Source organism: Notamacropus eugenii, chromosome 5, assembly GCF_028372415.1.
Source record: "Notamacropus eugenii isolate mMacEug1 chromosome 5, mMacEug1.pri_v2, whole genome shotgun sequence".
Classification (NCBI taxonomy): Eukaryota; Metazoa; Chordata; class Mammalia; order Diprotodontia; family Macropodidae; genus Notamacropus; species Notamacropus eugenii.
Window position 1 is genome coordinate 381,920,276 of NC_092876.1, and position 24,504 is coordinate 381,944,779.

A 24,504-nucleotide genomic window follows, 5' to 3' on the forward strand; every position below is an offset into this window, starting at 1 on the left:
TCAAAGGAACTAGGACTAAAACCAAGAATCACCTACCCAGCAAAACTGAGTATAATACTTCAGGGGAAAAAATGGTCTTTCAATGAAATTGGGGACTTTCAAGCATTCTTGATGAAAAGACCAGAGCTGAAAAGAAAATTTGACTTTCAAACACAAGAATGAAGAGAAGCATGAAAAGGTAAACAGCAAAGAGAAGTCATAAGGGACTTACTAAAGTTGAACTGTTTACATTCCTACATGGAAAGACAATATTTGTAACTCCTGAAACTTTTCAGTATCTGGGTAGTGGGTGGGATTACACACACACACACACACACACATGCACACACACACAGAGACAGAGAGCATAGAGTGAATTGAATAGGATGGGATCATATCTTAAAAAAATGAATTAAGGGGTAAGAGAGAAATATATTGGGAGGAGAAAGGAAGAAATGGAATGGGGCAAATTATCTCTCATAAAAGAGGTAAGCAAAAGACTTTTTAGTGGAGGGAACAAGAAGGGAGGTGAGAGAAAAACATGAAGTTTACTCTCATCACATTCCACTAAAGGAAGGAATAAAATGCACACTCATTTTGGTATGAAAACCTATCTTACAATACAGGAAAGCGGGGGAGAAGGGGATAAGCAGGATGGGGGGGAGGATGGAAGGGAGGGCAATGGGAGGAAGGAGCAATTTGAAGTCAACACTCTTGGGGAGGGACAGGATCAAAAGAGAGAATAGAAGCAATGGGGGGCAGGATAGGATGGAGGGAAATATAGTTAGTCTTACACAACACGACTATTATGGAAGTCATTTGCAAAACTACACAGATCTGGCCTATATTGAATTGCTTGCCTTCCAAACGGAATGGGTGGGGAGGGAGGGATGAAGAGAAGTTGGAACTCAAAGTTTTAGGAACAACTGTTGAGTACTGTTCTTTCTACCAGGAAATAAGAAATACAGGTAATGGGGTATATAGAAAGTTATCTGGCCCTACAGGACAAAAGAGAAGATGGGGACAAGGGAAGGGAGGGATGATAGAAGAGAGGGCAGATTGGTGATAGGGGCAATTAGAATGCTCGGTGTTTTGGGGTGGGGGGAGGGGAGAAATGGGGAGAAAATTTGGAACCCAAAATTTTGTGAAAATGAATGTTAAAAGTTAAATAATTAAAAAAGAAAAAAAGTAATAAGAAAAAAGGAAAAAATGATAAAAAAAAGAAAAGGAAAATATAGTCCCTACTCTTAAGGAGCTCACAGACTAACTGAGGAGACAACATACAAAGGGCCATGCACAAATGAGTTATATGCAGGATCAGTAGGCAATAATCAACAGAGAAAAGGTATTAGAATTAAGAGGGAGTGGGAAAGGTTTCTTGTAGAAGGAAGGATTTTAGCTGGGATTTGAAGGAAGGGAAGGAAGCCAGGAGGAGGAGAAGAGGAGAAAGAACTTTCAGGATATTAGATACAGCCAGTGAAAACACCCAGAGCTATATAGGACAGATAGGATGCCTTGCTCAAAGAACAGCAAGGAAGCCAGTGTCACTGGATTACAGAGTATGTGGTGGTGGGAAGGTGTGAGGTGTAAGGACACTGAAAAGGTGGGGGGGTAGGTAGGTTATGAATAGCTTGAATGTCAAACAGAGGACTTTATACTTGATCTTGGAAATGATACAGAGCTACTGGAGTTTACTGAGTAAAAGGGTAGGAGGAGCACTTTGACAGCAAAGTGGAGGATGGACTGATCAGGCAGGGAGACCAGCCAGCAGGATATTGCAATAATTCAGATGCAACATGACAGGGGTCTGTACCAGGGAAGTGGCTTTGTGACTAAAAAGGAGGGAGTGTATCTGAGAGAAGCCATGAAGATAAAATTAATAAGACTTGGCAACAGATCGGAAATGGAGGGGTAAGACAGAGTAAGGAGTCAAGGTTAACATTTAGGTTGCAAACCCTCAACAGTAATAAGAAAATGTGGAATAGGAAAGAGTTTTGAGAGAAAGATGAGTTCAGTTTTGGACATGATGATTTTAAGATGCTGGAGATGGAAAGATGAGATCAAGAGAGAGGTTAGGGCTGGATAAGTCAATGTGAGAATCAACTGTATCAATTTATCAGTTGATAAATGAATCCATACGAGCTGATGACATTACCAGGTGAAATAGCAGAGAGAGGAAAGAGTCCTATGGGACACCTACAATTAGTGGAGAGACTCAGGTGAAGATTCAGCAAAGCAGACTGAGAAAGAGCGGTCAGATAGGAAGGAGGCAAACCAGTAGAGAGTAATACACCAACAACCTAAGGAGAAAAATGTATCAAGGAGAAAAGGGTGGTCAGAGAAGAGAAAGAGAGGGGACTTCCAAGCATTAAAGAAATGAAAGGGGAGTTTCTCTGGGCACAATGGTAATAGTTTTTGAGGTTTTTAGTTAATTTATTTATTTTTAGTTTTCAACATTCACTTCCCTAAGTTTTAAATTTTCTCCTCCTCTCTCCCTTTCCTTCCCCAATATGGCATGCAATCTGATATAGGCTCTACATATACGTTCCTATTAAACATTAGTCATATTGTATAGAATAATTAGAGCAAATCGGAGTAACCATGAGAAAGAAAAGCATAAAACAAGACAAAATTAAAAAAAAGAAAATAGTCTGCTTCGATCTGCATTCAGACTCATTTTTTTTTCTGGATGTAGATGGCATATTCCATCATGAGTCTTTCTGGTATTGTTTTAAGTTATGGTAACAGTTTGTATATAAAGTATATAGGTAGGTTAGGCACTTATAGATTCAGTGTATATCTATAATTTGGTTTATGTATTTCTTCATTTTTTTAAATGGACATTCACGGACATTATCAAAACACTTTGAGAAAGAAAATTGATCCCTAGGTTCTACATTTTCCTCACTTTGGGGGTTTTTCACATTTCCACAAAAGCTTTGTCAAACATCCAAGGTTTCCTGCCATAGTTTCAATGTCAGGAGAGGTAATAGTGGTGGTTTATGGGCAGTAGTGATAGGAGGCTACTTTTGGTAATCATTTTAGTTCAGAAGTTCCGTTTTGAATATTTTGGTTCTAGAGACAGAACTACATCTGAGGGATAACAAATAGTTTCACTACAAAAAGTTTTATTGTAATTACATGGGACAAAAATTCCTTCAAGCATCAACTATGGTCTAGGAAATTCAATAAAAAAGGAATAGATGGAAATAATTACCATGAAAGGAAAGACATTGCAAACATGTCACAGGAAATACACAGAAAGCTTCCGAATCAACTTCCCATTGATTCCTTTAGTCTAAGCATCAAGTCCTTGTTGCAGACGCCCCAAAAGCAAGACGTAGTACCATACTTATTGCTAAAAATTTCCCATTTGATGGACAAGGGCTTGAAACAGAGATCCTAAAAGAAGCTACATCTTTGTTAAAGGCAATGAACTAGATGAATAGACCATCTTAAGTTCCATATAGGCTTCCAGCATCCAAACAGACACAGCTACACTAAACCTTTGAAGAAAGTGCACATATTTGGGGATAAAAAGTGAGAGAGGATTTCGATGAAGTAATGAATACAAAGATGGATAAGCCTTTCACATCCTTAGCTGCTAAGGAACTAGCAGTTCACAGATCGGGTTATGGATGTACATACATGCTGTAATCTCACAGACAGCTGGAACTACAAAACCCATCTATAAAGGATTATGCTTTTTATTCACCAGACTTAGAATTAACTTCAGACTGGCTTATATTTTAATTTCATCAGTTTGGGAAAATTTGATTATGTCAGCTGAGATGGAAGCATAAGAGACTTCAAAATTAAAAGGCTGATAAGGGACCAGACTGGAGGCTTAACAAATCAATTTTGTTATATGGCTTAGTCATAGAAAGACCTTCAACAATAATTACTAAATAATTTCCTTACAGCTATTCATACATGGTCTCCAGAGACATCACTGGGAGACTGGAGGGGAATATTTATAGTAAGAGGCAGATTCTGATTACTGTGAATGAGGAATACCCCTAAGTGGCTGTATCATTTGAATTCTCACAGCATAATTCCATTGTACCGGATTACCATATTTATGTAGTGTTAATTTGGGTATGTGACTCTTTCACAGGCCTTATTCATATCAATCAAGACCTAAAAGTACATCAATATCTCTTACCTTAAAAAAAAGAGAAAAAGAAAACTGTAATTCTAGGAAAGGTGTGGGCACTAGAATACCAACCCCAAAATACTTGGAGACCAGGTCTATGGAAAAGGGAGGAAAACAGAAAGTCAAACTTGTTAAGAGGTTAATGTTCTAAAAAATATGCATCAATATTTCCGGCAGAGTTTTCCTAAACGGAAAGGAAAATCAAATAAACTATGAACCATAAAACTAAACCAAAATGCAACAGATCAGTTTAAACTGAATCTAGTAAATGCCCTATAAAACAAATAAATGAATCATACCACCCTCTCACTTTGCTTCACTGTCTACTGTCTCTTTCCTTATCACCTACAAACATGCCTATGTCTCTTCCATCCTCACCTGATTCATCCATCCTTGCTAGCTACTCTCCCCTATCTCTCTGCCCTTTTGTGGCTAAAATATACTCTTTCATATTATTATCTTAACTACATAGTGTGGCTTCTGACTTCTCTAAACAGAAACTGATCTCTCCAAAATTACTAATGTTCTCCTGTTTGACAAATCTAATGGCCTTTTCTCAATTCTCAGCTGTTTTGACCACCTGGATGCTAGGCAGAATGCCCCTCCCAATCTCGGACAGCTTCCCTGTTGCAGGACTGGTGATATGAAAGGACGAAGAAACCAGTTACTGCCTAAAGTTACTCCTCCCTCCGAACCCCACCTCAATTGCTGCTACTCCCCAATCTTGACGTTATTTTTTTCTTCTTCTGACCACTTTCTTCACTTCTTGCCCCACCTCCAATCAATGGGTTCCATTATCCTCCTTACTCTAGAGTTCATGTTCTATATATTCCGATTTTGATGTTCGTGTTGTTATTGATCTAATAACCTTAACTCAAGGGTTGAGGGTCTACTCTACTTGTTTTTTCTCTCATAGCAAAATGTCTCTTACCTCAGTCCTTGCTTACATTACGCAAAGACACTGGCAGCTACAGCCTGGGAGCAGTTTTCCCTATGGAGTCCATGTGAAAGAGAGAAGATGGCAACGGAACGGAAAAGACAGCCTTTTAATCCTGACTCCATCCCTTTTCTATTAGCACTTACACTGATGAGAGTGTACACACAACTCTTTATCCCCATCCTATCACAATGCCTACTTCAACTCTGTACTGATAATGTATTTTTGCTTACTATTAATGTACTTTTGCTTCTTAACATGGAGATCTTTCCCATCCATGAATAGGCCCATATAATCTGCTTAAGTCACATGGAAGTCAAGTCACACAGAACAGGAAGGGGTGAAGCTAGAGGAGAGTGAAGAGGAAGTTGATCACAGAGCAGTCAGAGCTAGGAAAGGCAGCAACTAGCGTGACTGGGAGAGCTTGTTTGTGATTTTGTTTAATGGAGCTGGTTTGTGGGAAGCCGAGGGGATGGTCTCGTCTTCTGCATTGTTACTATGTATAGATTTTTGTTACTATGATGGATTTGGCTTTCTGGTGTCTAAATCAATGTTATGGTTCTGTCTTCCATGTGGAGTCCTTTGTATTTCAGGATTCAGAATGGCGCTGAAATATTCATGGCTGCCATGGCATTAGCCCTATAATCTCCTATTGTTTCTATCTCACTTCTCAATCCTAACTCTGGGTTGCAGCATGTACCTATTAGATAGAACCACTATCAATAGCTGACTGAGTCCCTGTCAGCACTGACTAATCAGTTGTAATGGCTGTATGTAATTACATGTAATATAATCAAATTAGGATCTTTTGCTGTTTTTGTTTTACTAAAAGTGCCTCTCATTGAATAATGTAATTAAAGAAGATCTTTCCCACCCATTGATGGGCCTGCCCATTGAGGGAAGCTTGATTAGGGGAGTTGTTTTGTAGGAGCGTCCCAGGTACCTTTTGTTTTTTTCTATTGAGGCATTGGGTCAGGCTCTTAAAAGTGTATAAATACTCAGAGGGTAAGGTTTTACTTTGGGGCTTACCGATTAGAAGTGCTTCTTTAGCCAGAGAGACTCTGGGAAGCCATTAAGGAAGCTGGTTAAAACCCAGAAGTTGACGCTTCCCTCTCTGGTAACTATATATGTATGTAATGTTCACACATGTGTGTGGATGTAATGGTCAAGCAGTTTGGAAGTACTGTCTGTTGATTTAGTTTTGATTTCTCTGAAATTTTGATTTTCTCTGATACCTGTACTTGATTAAAGTGATTGGTAACCCCTTGAAAGTTGCTTTTCTTTTATGAATGCAGATCTAAGAACCTGTTGTAGCAGGGCCCCCTGTGTATGCTGGGGTACTTATTGTTACACCAGTAGAGAATGAGTACTCATTACCATTACAGAGACTGTGAGACATGATCTTAGCCTTCTAGGATGGAACTCTGGAGGAATTTTTCCACAGAAACATTGTTATACATAGGGTTTAGGTTCTTTAGTACTCTTATGACTGTGCTATACATTCAGAATTATACAATATCAGAGTTAGAAGGGACCTCATAGGATATCTGGTACAACTTTTACCTGATATACAATGAGAGGTCATCCACCCTTTGCACGTAAACCTCCAATAAAATGTATGCTCCTCAAAAGCAGGGACTGTTTCTATTTTTTCACTGTACCTCAGCTCCCAAACAGTATCTGGCATATAATGTTTGAATTGAAGTGAATTGAATTTAGTCATTACATTCCAATGAAATCTCACTTTTGATTAGCTCAAATTGTTAGAAAATTTCTGCTAACATCAAATATAAATCTTCCCCTTTTCAATATCTATCCTTTATCCTGATTCTGCCTTCAGAGACCAAGTAGAACAAGTCTAATTGTTAGGATATTTTCCCCCTACATAGATAGATTAAACATCTCTAATTCCTTCAACCAGCGCCCATGTGAACTGTAAACCCTTCTTCACCTTAGTCTTCCTCTTCTTGATGCTATCCAGTTTGTCAATGTCCTTCCTAAAACATGGCATCCAGAATAATATTGTGGATTTGGGGAAAAGAGGGATCTTTACGCAATTCCCATTCCTTTGTAGGATCTCTGCTGAAAAAAACTATCCTTTGTTTAAATTATACAACTGAAAAGGAAAGCCTCAGTGAACTTACTTTTTGTAATAACTGAGATTTCTGTTTTCTCTTTCATTTCATAGTCCCCTTTCCAACTGCCTCTCTTCTATAGCTTGAAATATCATAATATGCTTATTCTTGGATTGCAATGACTTTCTTCTATGCCTTGATTCTTTTCATATTTTGTCATTGATCCTTGTGTTTATGAACCTGGCTAAAAAGTTCCTTTGACATGCAATGGACGTTGATAACAAAACCTCATCTATGTATGTATTTACTACTATTGGGAAGTCTCCTTCTTCCATTTGCATAATATATGTTAAACTGATTGAGCATATATAACCTATATAAAATTGCTTACCATCCTAGGGAGAGGGAAGAAGGAAGGAGGGAGAAAATTTGGAACTCAAATTTTTTTAAAATTAATGTTAAAATTTGTCTTTACATGTAATTAGAAAATATAAAACAGTATTTTAAAAAAGAAAAAAATCTGCTAACCATTTCAATAAAAAGTACTAGAAATAATTCAATTTCTTTGTTTTTCTAATCTGAGAAAAGTTAGACATTTCTCCCTTGTCTTTATCACTGTCTCTTGACTCTTCATGTTAGAATTGTTGTAGTCTCTTTAAGGAAGAACTTTGAGTTAATCTGTCAGCTCTTAAGCAACTGGACCAAGTAGGTTACTGATGTTTTTCAACAGACTGGATGACTTCAATAATTCTTCTAAAGTCAGACAGTTCTCCCATTACCATTTTTTTAAATTTACTACAATACTTTGTTTTCCGCTAATATCAAATATAAATCCTCCTCTTTTCAGTATCTACTTCTTATCCTCATTCTGCCCTCTGAGACCAAGAAAAACAAGTCTAATTGTTAGGAATCCCCCCCCACACACACATTTTTTGCTGACTTGGGAGATTATGGAGAAAATAACAGTGTCTTGTCCTGTGGTGGGGAGGGAGGAGAGGGAGTTATTCCTCTTCAAGCAATTTCTTTCTTGGTCACTCGTATAGATTTGTACATTTAGAGCTATTTTTATTTATTACTTTGCTACTTTTCTGATTCTGTCCCTCCCTGGTTAGGGTTCTGGTTTCAGAAATCAACCATGATCCATAATGTCACTTCCTCTGAACATAGTCCTATCTAACTGATGAAAACTTAAGGAATTCAAAATATTTATACATACCTATACAGTGTATAGACTTAAAAAAATAAGAAATACTGTGATTACCTTGTCACTGATGCAGCAGACTATGGAAAATACACTTTGTCACCAGCTAAGATTTCTTAGTAGTAACTTCTTTCTTTGGCTTACATTACATCATAATTTTATTTATGAGTTATTCCTTTGCCATGTGTGTTTCTGTTGTTTAGGAGCTCTAGTTTCCAAAGGCCATGTGACTTACATCTGTCAGACAGGCCTTCACTTACCTGTGCTAAAAAAATAAAACAAAAAAAACTATAAAAAATATATAAAGCCAAAAAGTAACTCACCTCCGGAATACCAGAGCCACAGGCATATGGTGCAAACACCCTGACTAAGGAGACAGCCAAAAATGCAAAAGATAGAGCCCACAGTATGTACAGAAAGTAGTTCAAAATATATGCACTGGCACCCTAAACAAATGAAAACAAAACAAGAAACATAACATCAGACATTGTAAAGTCTAAAGCAACACATCCTATTATTTATTAAGATCAAAGGCATGGAGAACCTGGCCAGGTTCTGTTACTGTTCCATGCAGGTGTTCTTAACCTGTTTTATCCCTGGACTTCCTTGGTAATTTGGTGAAGGCTCCCTTCTCAAAAAAAAAAAAGTTTTTAAACAACTGAAGGAAATGCTAAATTTCAGTTAGACGCCAGTAAAAATAAAGATCTTTCTTTCTCATCCAAGTTGACAGACTCCCTAAAAATTTGTGGCCTGTGGGTACAAGGTTGAGACCCTTTATTCTATATTTATTTACTCTTTTTTCTATATTTTTCCATACATATTTTATCTACATTTATTTATGATATTTTGGTTTTTTTCTATATTTATTTATTCTTAATTCTAAAGAAAAAAATTGATCAGTGTTGGTTTTATCCATTATTGCTATAGGTACAGAATATAAGAATATACTGTGAGGTTTCTCCATGTGTTGTTTATAGTGGCCTGCTGCTAGGCAGGATATCTGGTCACGGAAAGAGTGAATTACACTGTTTGCTCTAATCATAACTTTTACAAATGTTTGTGGAAGGAATAAGCCAGAAAAATTCTGCCTTCCAGTTCGTAGCAGATTTGTTTTGTCTACTATAAAATAGATCGCTTCTTTCAGCATTCATGGAGGCCACGTACACACAACAGCAGGCAACCATTTTGGAAAGAGGACACCACTGAACAGAAGCAGGGCTTCCAATGTTTTAAGAAGTGAATTGGATCACCAATTCACTCAACCACTTATTTCAAACAACTCGTTCAAATGTATAGAGGGGAAAGTTTATGAGTACAATATTCATTTTGTTGTCATGGAAACAGCTCAAAGGACCCTGTGGTCAGGGATTACTTTTACGTCCCCTTACCCCCAAGCCTTCGTTTTCCTAATTCTCTAGTTAGCTGGTCTGAGGGATGAAAATAGAGTGGGGATCACACAAAAGTTCTATAGCCAACATGTGTTGTACATGCTAAAATACAAAGATAGGAGACTATCCTATCAATACCAACACATATAGTCAGATGTACACACATTCACGCTGAGTAATCAAGCTGAATATATATTTTTCACTCATTTAAAAATGTCCTTTTTGGAGGAAAAAATATGCCTCACTATTATTATGAGTCAGCCATTATACTTGCAGCATAATCTTTAAAGAAGGTCAAAAACATGACCAGAGGGAGGGCATTCCCAACACACATGAGGTTCTCTCATCAACCCAAATCAAGAGTTTATTTTTGGGCTACAGAGGCCATGGTAGATGTGTGATATTTCATGAGCTGGGTCTATTTAATAGACTTGAAGAAATCAATACAGAAAACCACAGGGGAAAGGATTTAGCAAAATGACAAATTACCTTCCAAATGACTTCAGATAGGGCAAGTCAATCTAGTATAAGAAAGAAAATGTCTGCATAGATCAAGTAGCCTTCCAAGAATAGTTATACTTTAAGCATTCTTCAAATTACTTCTAATGTGAATGTTGACAACCAACTCTAGTCCTTCTCTGGGTTCTTGGTCTCTCAATGATACGTGTGTGTGTATACACACACATATCTACATGTATACATATATGGATGTGTGTATTTCATGTATATAGCTATATATGTAAGAGAGCATGTGTGTACATATGTACATATGTATATTTCTTTTTAATATATAACATATAAAACTTCATATCTATATCTTTAAGCATGTGTTTACATTGTATTATGTATATGTACACATAATAGGCATACACTACATACGTGATTTTTAAAATAAACACACATATATAATACATACATGTGTATATATGTGACCATGTACAAACTGTGAGTAGGGTTAGAAATCAACTCTTATGCTGTACTGTTAACATATATCTTTTTGTGCTTCCCTTTGACAAAGCCTACGTGAAGACTGCCAACTAAAGCTTCAGTTCTCTCATTTTAAGTTATATTTTCAAGAACTCATCAACTAATTTCCCTCTCATCATTTATTCACAAATCACTCCTCTGCTGTAAGCACGAAAACTAAAAGACTCATTAAATTATCCTTGTGTCTTATTCCAGGTTAGGATCATTTAAGTCAACAATGGTTCCTCAACATAGCTAAAATTTTAAATACTCCATGATAAGAAACTGAAGGATAAAAATGTACATGTGTATTAATTTTTTTGGACCAGACTTGCAATTTCAATGGTATATAAAACACCCAATGAAGAAAGTCCATAAACACATAAATACATATATAAAACACATATATCTAACATTTGCATACATACACTGCAATATGCACAGTGCATACTACATATATGTACACATGGATTGCTCTGTGGGGCATATACATTGGTATGTGTACACTACATGCTTGTGGGTATATTTATACCCATACATGTACATGCATTTCTATGTTTATACACATTTGTTTATATATGTGAATTACATAGATTTATATATGATTCTTCTGGTATATTCTGCTCTACTACTTCATCTTTGCACAGCTGTGACCCTTTTGAAAGCTACATGAACAGAAGGCAAACTCTAGCAAGTTCTATCAAATGGGGAAGAGAATATGGGCCTGAAGAGGGACTGACTACCCATCATTCAAAAACCAGTTTAGCTCAAGTTGGAAGAAACTGTCCACAAGGTAATGGTTTTGTTTCAGCCACAGCAGCTCACGAAGATGAGTTACTGAAGAATAAAATGGTTGCGAAGAGGGTAGAAATAACACCTTTACCAATGAAATCAGGAATCCTTTGTCCAGAGAAGTTATGAAGATAGAAACAGAAATAGTGATAAAAATAGAGAGAGATAGAGATGTGTTTTATTAGAGATACACATGCATGTACGCATGTATATATTAAATATATAGATATGATTACATCTCCACACATATGCCCCCATACATACGGCATTCCTGAAGGGATTTCCAACTACAATCTGGCTTTTATCATCAAAGACATGCAAATGGAAAAGAAAAGAAAAATATGTAGTCTAAATATTAAACAAAGAAGGACATGGACTAATCTGGAAACCAATACGTGAAGGTGCTTTATCTCAATCTAAAAAAGAAAAAAAGGAATCACAAATACAATTCTAAATGGGTCTTCTGGCTTTTAACCAGAAATTTCACTCAGGCACCTACCTCTGACTGATTTACCAGAAGCTCAGACCATTTCTGCCATAACGGACACTTGTCCCTGTCCTCAAAAGTGGTCTCGTTGGATGTCCAGCAGCACTGTTCATGGCTGTACCAAAACGCAGACAAGCAAACGCCCTCTTTTAGATCTGTCATCCAGTCCACAGCTAAATCTATGACTCCGGCCAAAGTGCCTGAGGGAAGGAAACCATTTTATTCATAAAGAGTAGCTTGAGGTAAAAAAAAAAAAAAATTAGTTTTTAGCATCACTGTTTAGGAAAGTAAGGTCTAGATGTTAGCTTGGTTTGAAACAAACAGGATTCGTGGGGAATCAGGAAAGGGATAATGGTCCTTTGGTGCCCTTCTAAGCTAGTGAAGCATTCTACTTTGAGATGTATGTAAAGTGCCTTTCTAAATCTGAAGTTGATATAGAAATGTCACCTATCAGTCAATAAAAAACAAAACCAGTGATTAAGAACCTACTATGTGCCAGGCAAGAGCTAGGAATACAGAAAGAGGCAAAAGACAGTCCCTACCTCCACACAGTCTAAAGGGAAATAGAAGTGCAAACAACATGTACAAAATGCAATACAATGTGCAAACAACTAAGCACCAAAAAGCTGACAATTTGGAGATAATCAATAGAGAAAGTAGTAGTATTTAGGGGAATTGGGAAAGGTTTTCCGTAGAAGCCTTTGTAGAAGGTGGGATTTTAGCTGGGATTGGAAGGAAGCTAATTTTGCCAATTTAATTCAATTATTCCGATGCTCTTTCCCTAACATATTACCTCGGAAGACAACATATCCCAGGCTCCACAAAGGCATCATCATGCTAATGAGGCTTTTCTGTTTTCATTGTACTAAATGTGGAAATGGGTTTCTGGTCACGTTTTCAACATTTGGTACCCTAAGTAAAAATTTCATTGAAATTCCTTTCATACTCTTCTGGCAAAGTGCAGCATCAGTTCTCTTTTTGTGGCACAACAGTGACATCTAGTGGTTAGCTTTCTCATAGTTTACCTGAGGATCATGAGGACACCTTTAAAAGATAACCATTCAAAGTAGGCTTTAATATCAATGCTGTTCGATCCATTGACAAGCATTTAATAAGCTGTGTACCAGGACAGTGTGCCAGATACTACAGATACAAAGACAAACACAGCCAAAGAGCTTACATGCCATCGTTCAGCTCCAAATCTCAGGCCACTGAGCTCCCACAAGGAATGCTAACTGGGGAAAGTACCACGCTGGTAGATGGCAGATTATCCTTCTAGATCTGCTTCCAAATCTGCCCACTCACTGATAACAGGCATGGGACAAAAGTCATTCTTTTTCACTTTACACTGAATTCAACTGGATCAAACATTTCCATCACCTTTATTTTCCAGTTCACAGCTATCCCTTTTTCTTCCAGATCTACTCCATTTTTTTAAAAGTAAAACATCAGTGTAATATTAATTTTAGCCATCTCCAACAGGTACTATCATGGCTCTGACAAGAAAGTAGATATAAAATCCTGTCACATCAAAAAAATGGTGCAGAGAATGTGTCAGGTAACAAATACTGGATAACCGAGAAATAGTCCTTAGACTCAGAGCTACGTGGTTGCATCTCCTGGAATTCCAGTTTCAAAGGAATTAAAATTAAGGTTCAACCAAAAGGCAACAAAGAATATGGTATGAGTGGATTGCAAGATTTGTAAAGACTCATTCATGAGAGACAGTAAAAAGGATGTCATCATATACATCATATAGAAAAGTATATAGATACCAAGAGGCTATCAATGGTTTGATAAGTAGGCAGATACTGAATCAAACTACCAAAGAATTGGTTCAGAGAACGTGCCAGTTACAAAATCTTGGATCACAGAGTAATAATTCACAGATCCACAGAACTTGGACACAGGCTGTTCAGTGATTTCTTCATAGTTCCAACTCAGAAGGATGGCTAAGTAGCCCTGTAAAAGTTCAGAGACTACAGGGGTCTATGTTTCCTTCATGGGCTCATTATGATGAGTAAAAGCCAATCCTAAAAGGTATTATATTATTTTATCCATGATATTTCCCAAAGGATATTGCTTGTATCAGAGGCAGGATGGCAAATGTGCACCAAAATAATGACACTACTGGAGAAAGCTGTGCAATAGCAAAAAAGTCTTACTGATATTATAATTATACAAGACCCTCTCTAAAGCACTACCTTGGGGTTTATACTGTGAATCTGAATTACAAATGAGTTGTTGAATTCATTCATTTATCTGAGTAATTAAATTATGTTAGATGGAATCAAAGACATTCCCCCTGTCCTGTGGTAAATCTCATTCTATGATATGTGTTTGAAAGGAAGAGTTTTTAAATCACCATTAACACACCTGCCAAGAGACCAATGAGGAGCATCACGACCCATCCTGACCAAGCATCCAACAAGCTTTTGATGAACTCCCATATGGATTCTCTGCTTTTGCTAGTTATCTGAAAACAAGCAGAAATTGTATGTCATTTTTGTTAACAGTTGCTTTGGGCATACCTTACAATGCTATTTTACTTTATTAAGTTTTTTTTACTACATGAATAAAATTAGTGAAGTATGCTAGGGACAGAGGTCAACCCTGTGATTAGACTGATTTGGAGAACTCCTTGGTGAGAAAACTTCCTTTGCCAGAGCAAGTTGGCCTCTTCTCTTCAATTTATAGTCTTAGAATATTCCCTAGAGCAGAAGCGTCAGACATGAGATCTAGGGGCCACATGTGGCCCACAGCACCCCTGAGTGCGTCTCCCTGAGTGTGTCCTGAGCCAGAATAAAATGTAGTTCTTCTTTGATTTTAATGTGCTGATATATTGATAAAAAATAAATAATGTATCAATAATATGATATAATAATGTATAATTATAACATAATATTAATAAAAAATTTAAAAGAAAAATAAATCTATAAATGTGTGTGGTTTTCTAAATCAACATATGACTGGTAGGGATCCTTAGGTATGGTTTAGTGCCCCTCCCCCCAGTTCTATAAAAGTTAAACTTGCCCAGTGTCACACAGTCAATACATGTCAGTGGTAAGACTTAAATCCTGGTCTTTCTGGCTTCAAGACTGGCTCTCTATCCATTATGCTTTGCACTCTACTTCCAATTATAGTAAACTTATCCATCATGTTCAGGGAATGGAATTTTTTGTTTAATCAAGTATTTCAGTTAGTAGAATTAATAGAGACATCATCGTACAGAAGAACTCTGGACTTGAGGTTAATAAAGCTAATATAGTACGTGTTTGTATTTGTTATTCCCAGTCTATATAACCATCCAACTTCTTACCAATTGCCCTACTGATCTCACCAGGCACTCTCTTGAGTGTCACCTGGGTGACAATCCACTTATTTTTAGAATTACCTCTGTGGGGTTATAGTGTCCTGATTGGTAAGTCAACCAATGCAACACCACAAGGTCCATTACAGACAATGCTTGACATTTAGTCCAACTATACATCTCTTTGCCATCCTGCTACAGTCCTGACCCCAACTTTTACTATTTATAAATCAATGCTACCACTCCTTCTGCAAAAACTGTGTCAATCAACTCTCCTAGAGTTCTACTCAGTATCCCCATAATTTCCTGAATTAAAACATCCTTCCTTGGCCATCACACTCTTACTTAAAGTGTCCCAAAAATCTTAGTGGAGCTGTAAGCTTTAATAAATCAAACAAAGTAATAACCAAAGATATTAGGCAAACTCAGGAGAAAAACTAAAGAAACAAGTATTTTGCTTTCATTTCTACAAATATAGTATGCAATCTCTTATTATTGTATGGTAGTAAGGGAAATCTCTTACAGACTAAATACGTAGAGTTTTAAATCCAGACAAGAGTCACTTAAACCTCAAAGGATAGCATTTATTAGAAAAATACAACAGCACATGGAAAGTTTTAATATCTTAAAATTTCATTAAAACTTTTTTAGACCTTGTATATAGTGTATCCCCCTATTAAAGGAGGAGGACTCCTACTAGAGGATAGGAACTATGCTCTTGCATTTGTATCCCAAGTGATTAAGTTGCTGGAAAATAATTAGAGCATAAGAAAAGTTTTCCATTCATTTATTCATTTAATCAGTTATTCATTTACATACCTTCCTATGTCTATCTGTGTCACGTGACTTTTCTCTTAACCAGTCAATGGTATGAAAATCCTCATAGGTCCCCACATCAGGAAAAGGCTCATCGAGAAAATCCATCAGGTTACCAGACCCATTCATCTCTCCTGCATTAACCATATTAATAACACCTGGAAGAGAACAAGGATAGTTTCAAATCTAAACTTTTATTTCCAGCCAGTCTGACTTCCCAGAAGAATAATACAGACCCACTGTTTTTCCCCTCAAAGAAAAAATGGTCACGGCACAGTTCCCAGCTTCCCCATCATCACGTCTGCAGTTAGAAGAAAAACTAATAACCCAGCACCGAGTCAATGGGTTTTCATAAACACTGAACACAAAAGACCAGGGCAAAGAGAGAAGTAAATTAGAATTACAGAAGATGAACCACAGAAGTGCTTTAGGAGACAATTAAAGAGCTGAAATGTGGTCACACAAATACTGAGCATGGATTTTCTTGGTGCCGTTAAGTATTTCTGCATCAGGAAGAGCAAACCGCTGGCAGATTAAACTGCATTTTAATCAAATTGAAAAGTAACTATGGTCAACATGGGGCTAGTCACCTTAAAAGTCATAAAGGGGTTATAGTGACTGATTTATTGACCTACAGTGTAATGCAGCCACTTCAGAACTTTAAGAGGCCTCTTGCAGTTTGAAGTTTGAACCAAGTGCCAAGCCAAAAATCGTACCCATTTGTGGGCCTTAGGGGAAGTATCATATAGCACAAGACGGTAACAACCAACGATATATGAGAGACAAAGAAGTAAAATAAGAAAGCAGGGAATTTGTTTTCATTTCTACAAATATACTATGCGATCTCCTATTATTATATGGTGGGAAGGGAAATCTCTGATTATTATATGGTGGGAAGCAGAGTTTTAAATCCAGACAAGGGTCAGTTAACCCACAAAAGATGGCATTTATTAGAAAAATACAATAGTATATGGAAAAAAGCATAAAGGATGGTAAAGAATTGGGGTTTAGAGCAAAAATAAAAACTGTTTGTGCTACTAAGATTTAACCAGTGGGTAGCCAATTGGCTACTCCTTATAATCAGGACTAAAAGAAAATGCTTTCCTTGAAACACAGCCTGTGACTTAAATCTCTATTATGAGTTACTGTTTTTCAGCTGTGCAATATTTTGTTGCCATGGGACACTCTAATACAATAAGTCCCAAATATGCAATTGATGGAGTTAAAGGGAAAAAAAGATCTGACGCAAATATCCTTGATAATCATAATACGGTCCTTGAAAAAGCCAAGGATTCCATTTTGGCAGTGGAGTGAAATCATGACTAGGGAGAGACGGTATTGAGATAGGTATACCTGTGAGAAGGAGGACAGAAAGCTGTCCTAGACCAGGGCTTTTTCACTTGAGGTCCATGAACTAGACAGTGCAGTGGATACAGGATCAAGTCTGGAGTCAGGAAAACCTAAGTTCAAATCCAACCTCATATACTTACTAGCTTTGTGACCATGGGCAAGTCACTTGACCTCTGCCTGCCTTTGTTTTCTTATCTGTAAAATGGGGAGAATAATAGCACCTACCTTCTAGGGTTGTTGTGACAACCAAATGAGATGGTAATTGCAAAAGCACTTTGCACAATGCCTGGCACACAGTAATACTATATAAGTGTTATCTATTATCATAGCTACTATCACAAACTTTTAAAATATTTTGATAACTATATAGTGATATAATTGGTTGCCTCTGTAATCCTACGTATTTTGTTTTATGCACTATTCCATGAATAGGCTGCAGAGTTTACTAGGGGACCCACCACACACAAAAAGGCTAATAACCTCCAGACTTGAAGACTAGGAGAGAAGAAACAAGCAGGATATGCATTAGACTCAGTATTCAGAACAAAAGCCAATGGAAAGCAGAAAACAAAACTAAAGATCCTAAGGATCTTGGATATTGCGTGAGGGAAGAGGTGAATGAGAGGAAAATGGACAACTCCATCTATACCACATTGGAGGTCATGATGGATTGAGAGAAGGATAAACCTCAAGGTTGAAATCACAAAGAAAGGTCTCATGCACACCAAAATATTGATAGCTACACAAGTGAATAAAGAATGTATATGCAGACTGTGATGAATGAAGAAAAAGTATTTATTAAGCACCATACTATGTGCCAAGCACTGTAGTAATGACTAGAGATATCAATACAGAAGTAAAAACAGTCTTTGTCTTCCCAGGGCTTATACTTAAAGAAAGGGTTAGACAACATACACGAGGGAGAAGGAACATGAGCAGGAAGGGACACTTTGGACAGTCACAGGAAAAACAGGAGGGAAGAAGAGGAGACTAACACATTCCATCCAGAAATAATGGCAGAGTTGATTTGATGGCTCCAGAGGGGGGAGGATGTGTGTGTGTGTGAGCGTGTGCATACGTGTGCATGTGTGTGCGTGTGCGTGTGTGTGTGTTGGGGTATAGGTAAAGTATAAGTGGGAGGAAAGAGTATGTATCCAGAAGCCAGCAAGTTGATGGACAGGCTGTAGAGGAGTCACAAGTCAGGACAAGAGGACCCCAAGGACAAAATTCCTCCATTGATCTAACACAACATCACTACACCATAAGACACTGGCTAATATGATAAATTCAGAGAAGCAGGAACCTTGAATGAGTAAACAAAACTGGGAAACAATATACACAACGGCTATAACAATGTAAAATAACAGAGAAAATATCAAATTAAATGCTGTGTAATTATATCATGCCAAGCCTGGCCCCAGAGAAGACCTGAGAAAACATACTTCCTGCCCCTTTTGTAGAAGCAGGGGGCTACAGTCTGGGATACTGCAGCTATGATCACATATGGTGCATGGACTGGTTGGATTTGCTGAACTGTCTTTTTTTTCTTTCTTATTAACAACATATAACATAGACCATTAGGAGGTAGTGACCAATCCCTTACCAGTACTGCATAGCACCACATCACACCACCACCACTGACAGACATGGACTCTGGGGAAGTCTAGAGAAAGGTTTGAATTAAAGAACAATAAGGTATTTACCTCCATCATGCCTTGGGTATCTCAAACTTCAGGAAGGAAAAAAAACAGAGGAAAAGTGACCTACCATCCTCAAAGCTCTATCCAATAACCAATGGAAGTTCCCCATCCTGCTATCTAGAAAGAGTACCCTCCCTTCATAATCACTGGTTAACCTCTAGCATTTCATTAGTAATCCTCAGACTAATGAGGAAGGGGTTAAGGAAAGAAAAATCCTATTTCAGGAAATCCCTGACCAATAAGGGGGAAAAAAGTATTTAAAAGAGAGCACAATTTCTTTCATCATGGAGTCACAATTGCTGTTCTGTCCCTACTCAGTCTGGGAGCATTTCAGCAGAAGGGGTGTGTGGCTAGAAGTCATCACAAAGGCCCGGTCTTCCTCTATATGGCTTCACTACCATTATCCACTCCCACTCCACCTCCAATCTCACATCTCTCTGTGATCTGAAGGATTTAGAGAAATAAAAGTAGCTTCTGCCACAGAAACACTGCAGACCTCTGTTATTTCCCATTTATTAAAAAGTTAATTATGAAGAAAAGGACTCACTGTGCTATATTAATAGAGCAAACTTTCTTTAATCAATAAATAAAATATGGATCACGGGAAATAATAACAGCTACTCCTAATAGTGGTCAAGTGTAAAATAATAATAATAGCAATTAGTATTTATGTTGTGTTTTAAGGTTTGGAAAGTGTTTTACATTCATTAATTCACTTGGTGTTTACAATCAGCAGGTGCTGTGATGAAGACCATTTTACATATTAGAACACTAAAGGATCAGCTAGCATAAAGTGCAGGACTTGGAGTCAGGAAGTCGTCTTCCTGAGTTCAAATCTGGCCTTAGACATCTAGCTGTGTGACCCTGGGCAAGTCACTTAACCCTGTTTGCCTCACTCTCCTCATCTGTAAAATAAACAGCCAAAGAAAATGGCAAACCACTCCACTGTCTTTGCCAAGAAAACCCCAAATGGGGTCACAAAGAGTCAGACACGACTGAAAACAACTGAACAAAAAAGGCTGAGTGTAAGTAATCAAGCGATTTGCCCAGGGTCACAAGTTATTTGAGGCAGGATCTGAACACAGACCTGACTAACTTTCAGTCCATCCACTTCATCTACTATGCCATGTTGCCTTTTCAAGATCCTCTACCTAGTTGCAACTTTGAAGAACGTATAATCTGACCCTCTCATTTACAGTAAAGTGACTTCCTGAAGGTCATACAACAAGTTAGTGGCAAATCCACTAAATCCAGTTCTGCTAATTCAACATTATTTCTACTTCACAACACTGATTATTCAGAACCAAAGGTAAAAGACAAATTATAGCAAACATAATGAAATATGAGATAACATAATTTAGATTAATGGCTTAAAAAAAAATCCCAAACAAGACTATCCCTTGTTTCCAGGCAAGAGAAGAAAAGATTCATAACCCACAGAAGTTAACTGTAATTGCTGTCCATAAATCCCTTCCTTCTTAGGTGAAGATTTGTGTTTAACATTTTATATCTACACACAACCAGGGACTCTGGTCTGATTCAGTAAACACTGAAAGGACCAGGTGCATCAATTGATACACAATTTTTTTAAATTTACTATAATTGCTCCTATTTGAGCAAATGTATTTTAAATACAAATAACTGCAAGCAAATATAATTTTATTTTGAAATAATTTTCATCCTATTTATTTTCTTTTTTTGCCTTATAGAGTTTTTAAAAAATGCACTATGTCAATGGACATAGCTTGGTCTTTTGAACCATTCTTTTTTGGGGGAGGGGACAGTTAAGGTTAAGTGACCTACCCAGGGTCACACAGCTAGTGCACATTTAAGGCTGGATTTGAACTTAGGTTCTCCTGACTCCAGAGCTGGATCTCTCTCTACTTCACTACGTAAAAATTTGCCCCTTCTTAAATTTTAGTCTTTTTCAAGGTCACTCAGTAATATGTAAAAGAAAGAAACTAGACAGAACTTAAGGAACCTGTATTCAAATATCAGGCCTGTCAGGTATAGTAGTGAGAGTCCCTTTAGTGCAAGTCCCTTTACTTCTCTGGACCTCAGCTAGCATTTATATAGGGTTTTAGGGTGTGCAAAGTTCTTTTACAAATTATTTATCTGATATCCTCGTCTGTAAAGTGAAGGTACAGATTAGCTCGGAATTTTCCCACCGTATTTAGAAGTTCAAAAATGCTAAGAAAAGATATCTGGAAAATGAGGGAATTGGGGAAACTTTGATATATGGTAGAAAGGGAAATAAGGAGAAAGATATTTGCCATGAAGAAAAATGGGAAAACTTCAGAGGGCATTAAGTCTATTTTTCAAACTGAAAAAAAAAATTGTCACATGTGATAAATAGATTTGATACTCAATTTCATGTATAAATTTTATAAGGAAAAAATGTAACTAAGTATCAGCATTTCTCCCACAAGATTCTAATTCACATCACACAGAAACCAGGGTTCCACAGAACAGTTTGGGAAATGCCAAATTAGATGATAGTTGATTTCAACTATAAAATCCTATGACATCTCCTCCCCTGGTGCTTTACTAAAAGTAAGGTTATTACACAAAAGGCTGCTATGGCACAAAAAGGCCACAAGAGGGTGTCAGGCAGTGACAGATGGCTGGGACAGGTCTGCATTCTATGCAAGTTGCTAATTTGGATTTAGAGATTCAGGGCAAGAGGTTAAGAGATTGCAAAGATATGGATGCTTGTAATTGCCAGTTACTTCTCCATTAAAAAAAAAGGAGTTTCCCTGATTCTCTAAATGGAGAAAAGGATAGTGGGTAATGAACTTATCAACCACTGTGGAAATTTTGGGAACCCCACCTTATCGGCTGCACCATATTAGATTATTATCGGATTAAATTAAATTCTTTCTAAAATTCAGTTCTAAACCTCCCTTCCTCTTCTTCTGCATTTCCCTCCCCCTCTGTCTTTCCTTCTGTCTCCTGTGTCTCTGTCATTCTTTTTATCTCTTTTCTCGCTGTCACACACACATGCACACACGCAGACATTCATGCACGTGCGCGTGCACAAACACACACACACACACACACACACACACACACACACACACACACACACACACACACACACACACACACACACCCTATCTAAAACCAACAAAAGCAATATTCAACCTAGCTCTGGGTTTGGTTTTTCATTTTTTTTTTTTTCTTTTGGCCTATCACTGCACTGGAGAATGACCTTTGAAGCCTGCCAGTACAAAGTAATTTGTGGTTTTTACACAAGTTCTATGCCAATACACAGCACAGTGACCATGAAGTCTAAAGAAAGAAAAACCATTTAGTATGATTTTTTTTGAGGCTGAATGTTATCTCTGTACCCTCTTTTCCACCTACAGAGCCCTGGACCTCCTAAAATTGCTTTCACTAAGTCTTACAAAGCATCCAGACCTCACAGATGGATTCACCTAAGAATCTCCTCCCCAGACCTGTTACCTAATTTATACGGTGGCTTTCCTCCTTTCTTCCTACTGCCTCAAATACATTTAACAAAATGACAAGCTCTTTTGTCCATATTGGAAATAAAAAAAAATATTCACCTGCAACAAAGCATATAATTTTTTTTTTGCACAGCTGGCCAGTAAGAAATCTATTTCATTCAATTTAACAAACAGTAAGCCCCTATTTTGTACAACACACTCTTCTAAGTACAAACACAAAAGCAAGATTGTCCCTGACCTCAAGGAGTTTATATTCTATGGGACTACACTTTTGTTTTAAAGACTAAGTCTCCCAATCTCAGTCTAGGCTGGAACTGCCCAATCCCATTAGTGATCAGCAGCACAGCTTTGACTTGCTCTGTTTCCAACTTAGGCTGGCTGCCCTCACATTAGGAAAGCTGCATAAGTTCAATGTATTAATTCCACACAGTGAAAACATTCCATCAGCACTCACTGTAGCTCAGAACTCCTGAGTTTAATTGGGGGAAAAATAAAAGATTAAATTTTTTTTTAAAACTCCCCAGTTTAAGAGAATTGCCAGCCTCAGTTTTGCTGGTAGCTGATATTATTACAAGCCTATGCCACCATGACATTTAGGCTAGATTTTCATCCATTTGTATGTACATTTGGGCTCTGTCAAGGACAAATAAGAAAGAGAAAGTGGAATGTAGTATGTTGGAAAAAGCACTGGATAGGGACAAGAGACCTACCTTACTGCTGATTTCCTGCTTCTCTAAAATAATGATAACCCCCTATTTATTTCTCTCATCTGGTAAAATGACATAAAAGACGTGAAAGCTCTTCTAAAAGCAAAGCATTAGTATACTAATAAATCAATGGACTCAATATTTTACAAGATAAAATGATACATGGAAACATGACAGGAGAATGTATAAGCACAATCACAGTTCTCTAACCCCTAACTTTCTAATGAAGTCCTTCTCTTTTCAGTGACTGTGAAGGTTTTAGAAGGTTCTGTAGTATTCTGGGGCTCAGTATCACCAATATCATGTCGTCCATAAAAAGGAACATCTAGAGAATTTCATCACATCAAAGGTCACCCTGTCCTACCTTAGACTTTACTTATGATGTCATCCATCATGCCACTGATGAAAATCTTCCTCAGAAAAGTTAAATTTATCTCAGTTGTGGATTCTACTGTGGAATCTTATGTACATAAGCACAGAAAGTACCCAAAAGATGCATCTAATGAGCGAAAATAAAAATGTATTTTCCTGGAGTCTTGCAAATCTGATCATGAAGGCTTGATGAAGGGAAAAGGAGAAAACTACCCACATACATCTGTTAAACCAGAGGCTATAAAAATCTTTGTGATAGTAAACTGAGTCATCTTTTGTCTAAACTATTCATCAGCCCTCAGTCATTAAATGAGTGTGACCTCAGACAGACTCAGACCTAGTAAAGACCTTAATTTAGAAAGGCCAAGGTCACCCACTGCATCCTGGGCCAACACCAACAGTCTTGACTTTGTCTTGTCACGGGATTTTGATGATTCTGGAGGAGGGATGAGGCTGATGACATTGCAAAGCTCTGCCTCACTTCAATCCAATTCATGTGCAAGTCAAGACATCACCTTCATGATATCATTGCTCCTTTTCAAGAACAATGAATGACAACAAAAGCGCCAAGTAAATAAAGAAAGAGAGCTATCAATAAAGAAGAGCGATAATTCACGGAGACAATAAAGGAACCATCAATAAAATCTATGTATAGCTTCAGTTGTCCATACACAAACAAAATATGACTACAAGAAAAACTGAATTTATAGACTCAAATTAAAGGAGGCAAATTTGACTTCAAAGATGAACACTTGGTAGGATGGAAATAAAAGCATTTATATAGAAGAAGAAACTAGA

The 24,504-nt window shown here is 37.4% G+C and overlaps 1 protein-coding gene across 2 annotated transcripts in view; it reads right to left on the minus strand.

The window, feature by feature from the left end:
* Positions 1 to 24,504, minus strand: part of CLCN4 (chloride voltage-gated channel 4) — a 95,612-nt gene that overhangs the window by 49,712 nt on the left and 21,396 nt on the right. For both annotated transcript variants that reach the window (XM_072614392.1, XM_072614393.1), the window contains 4 exons: positions 16,111 to 16,265; positions 14,358 to 14,457; positions 11,994 to 12,181; positions 8,672 to 8,794 (listed from right to left, as the gene is read on the minus strand). In XM_072614392.1, coding sequence (XP_072470493.1) covers positions 8,672 to 8,794; positions 11,994 to 12,181; positions 14,358 to 14,457; positions 16,111 to 16,254 — 555 coding nt within the window. In that variant the 5' untranslated portion in view covers positions 16,255 to 16,265. The remainder of the gene's footprint in view (positions 1 to 8,671; positions 8,795 to 11,993; positions 12,182 to 14,357; positions 14,458 to 16,110; positions 16,266 to 24,504) is intronic.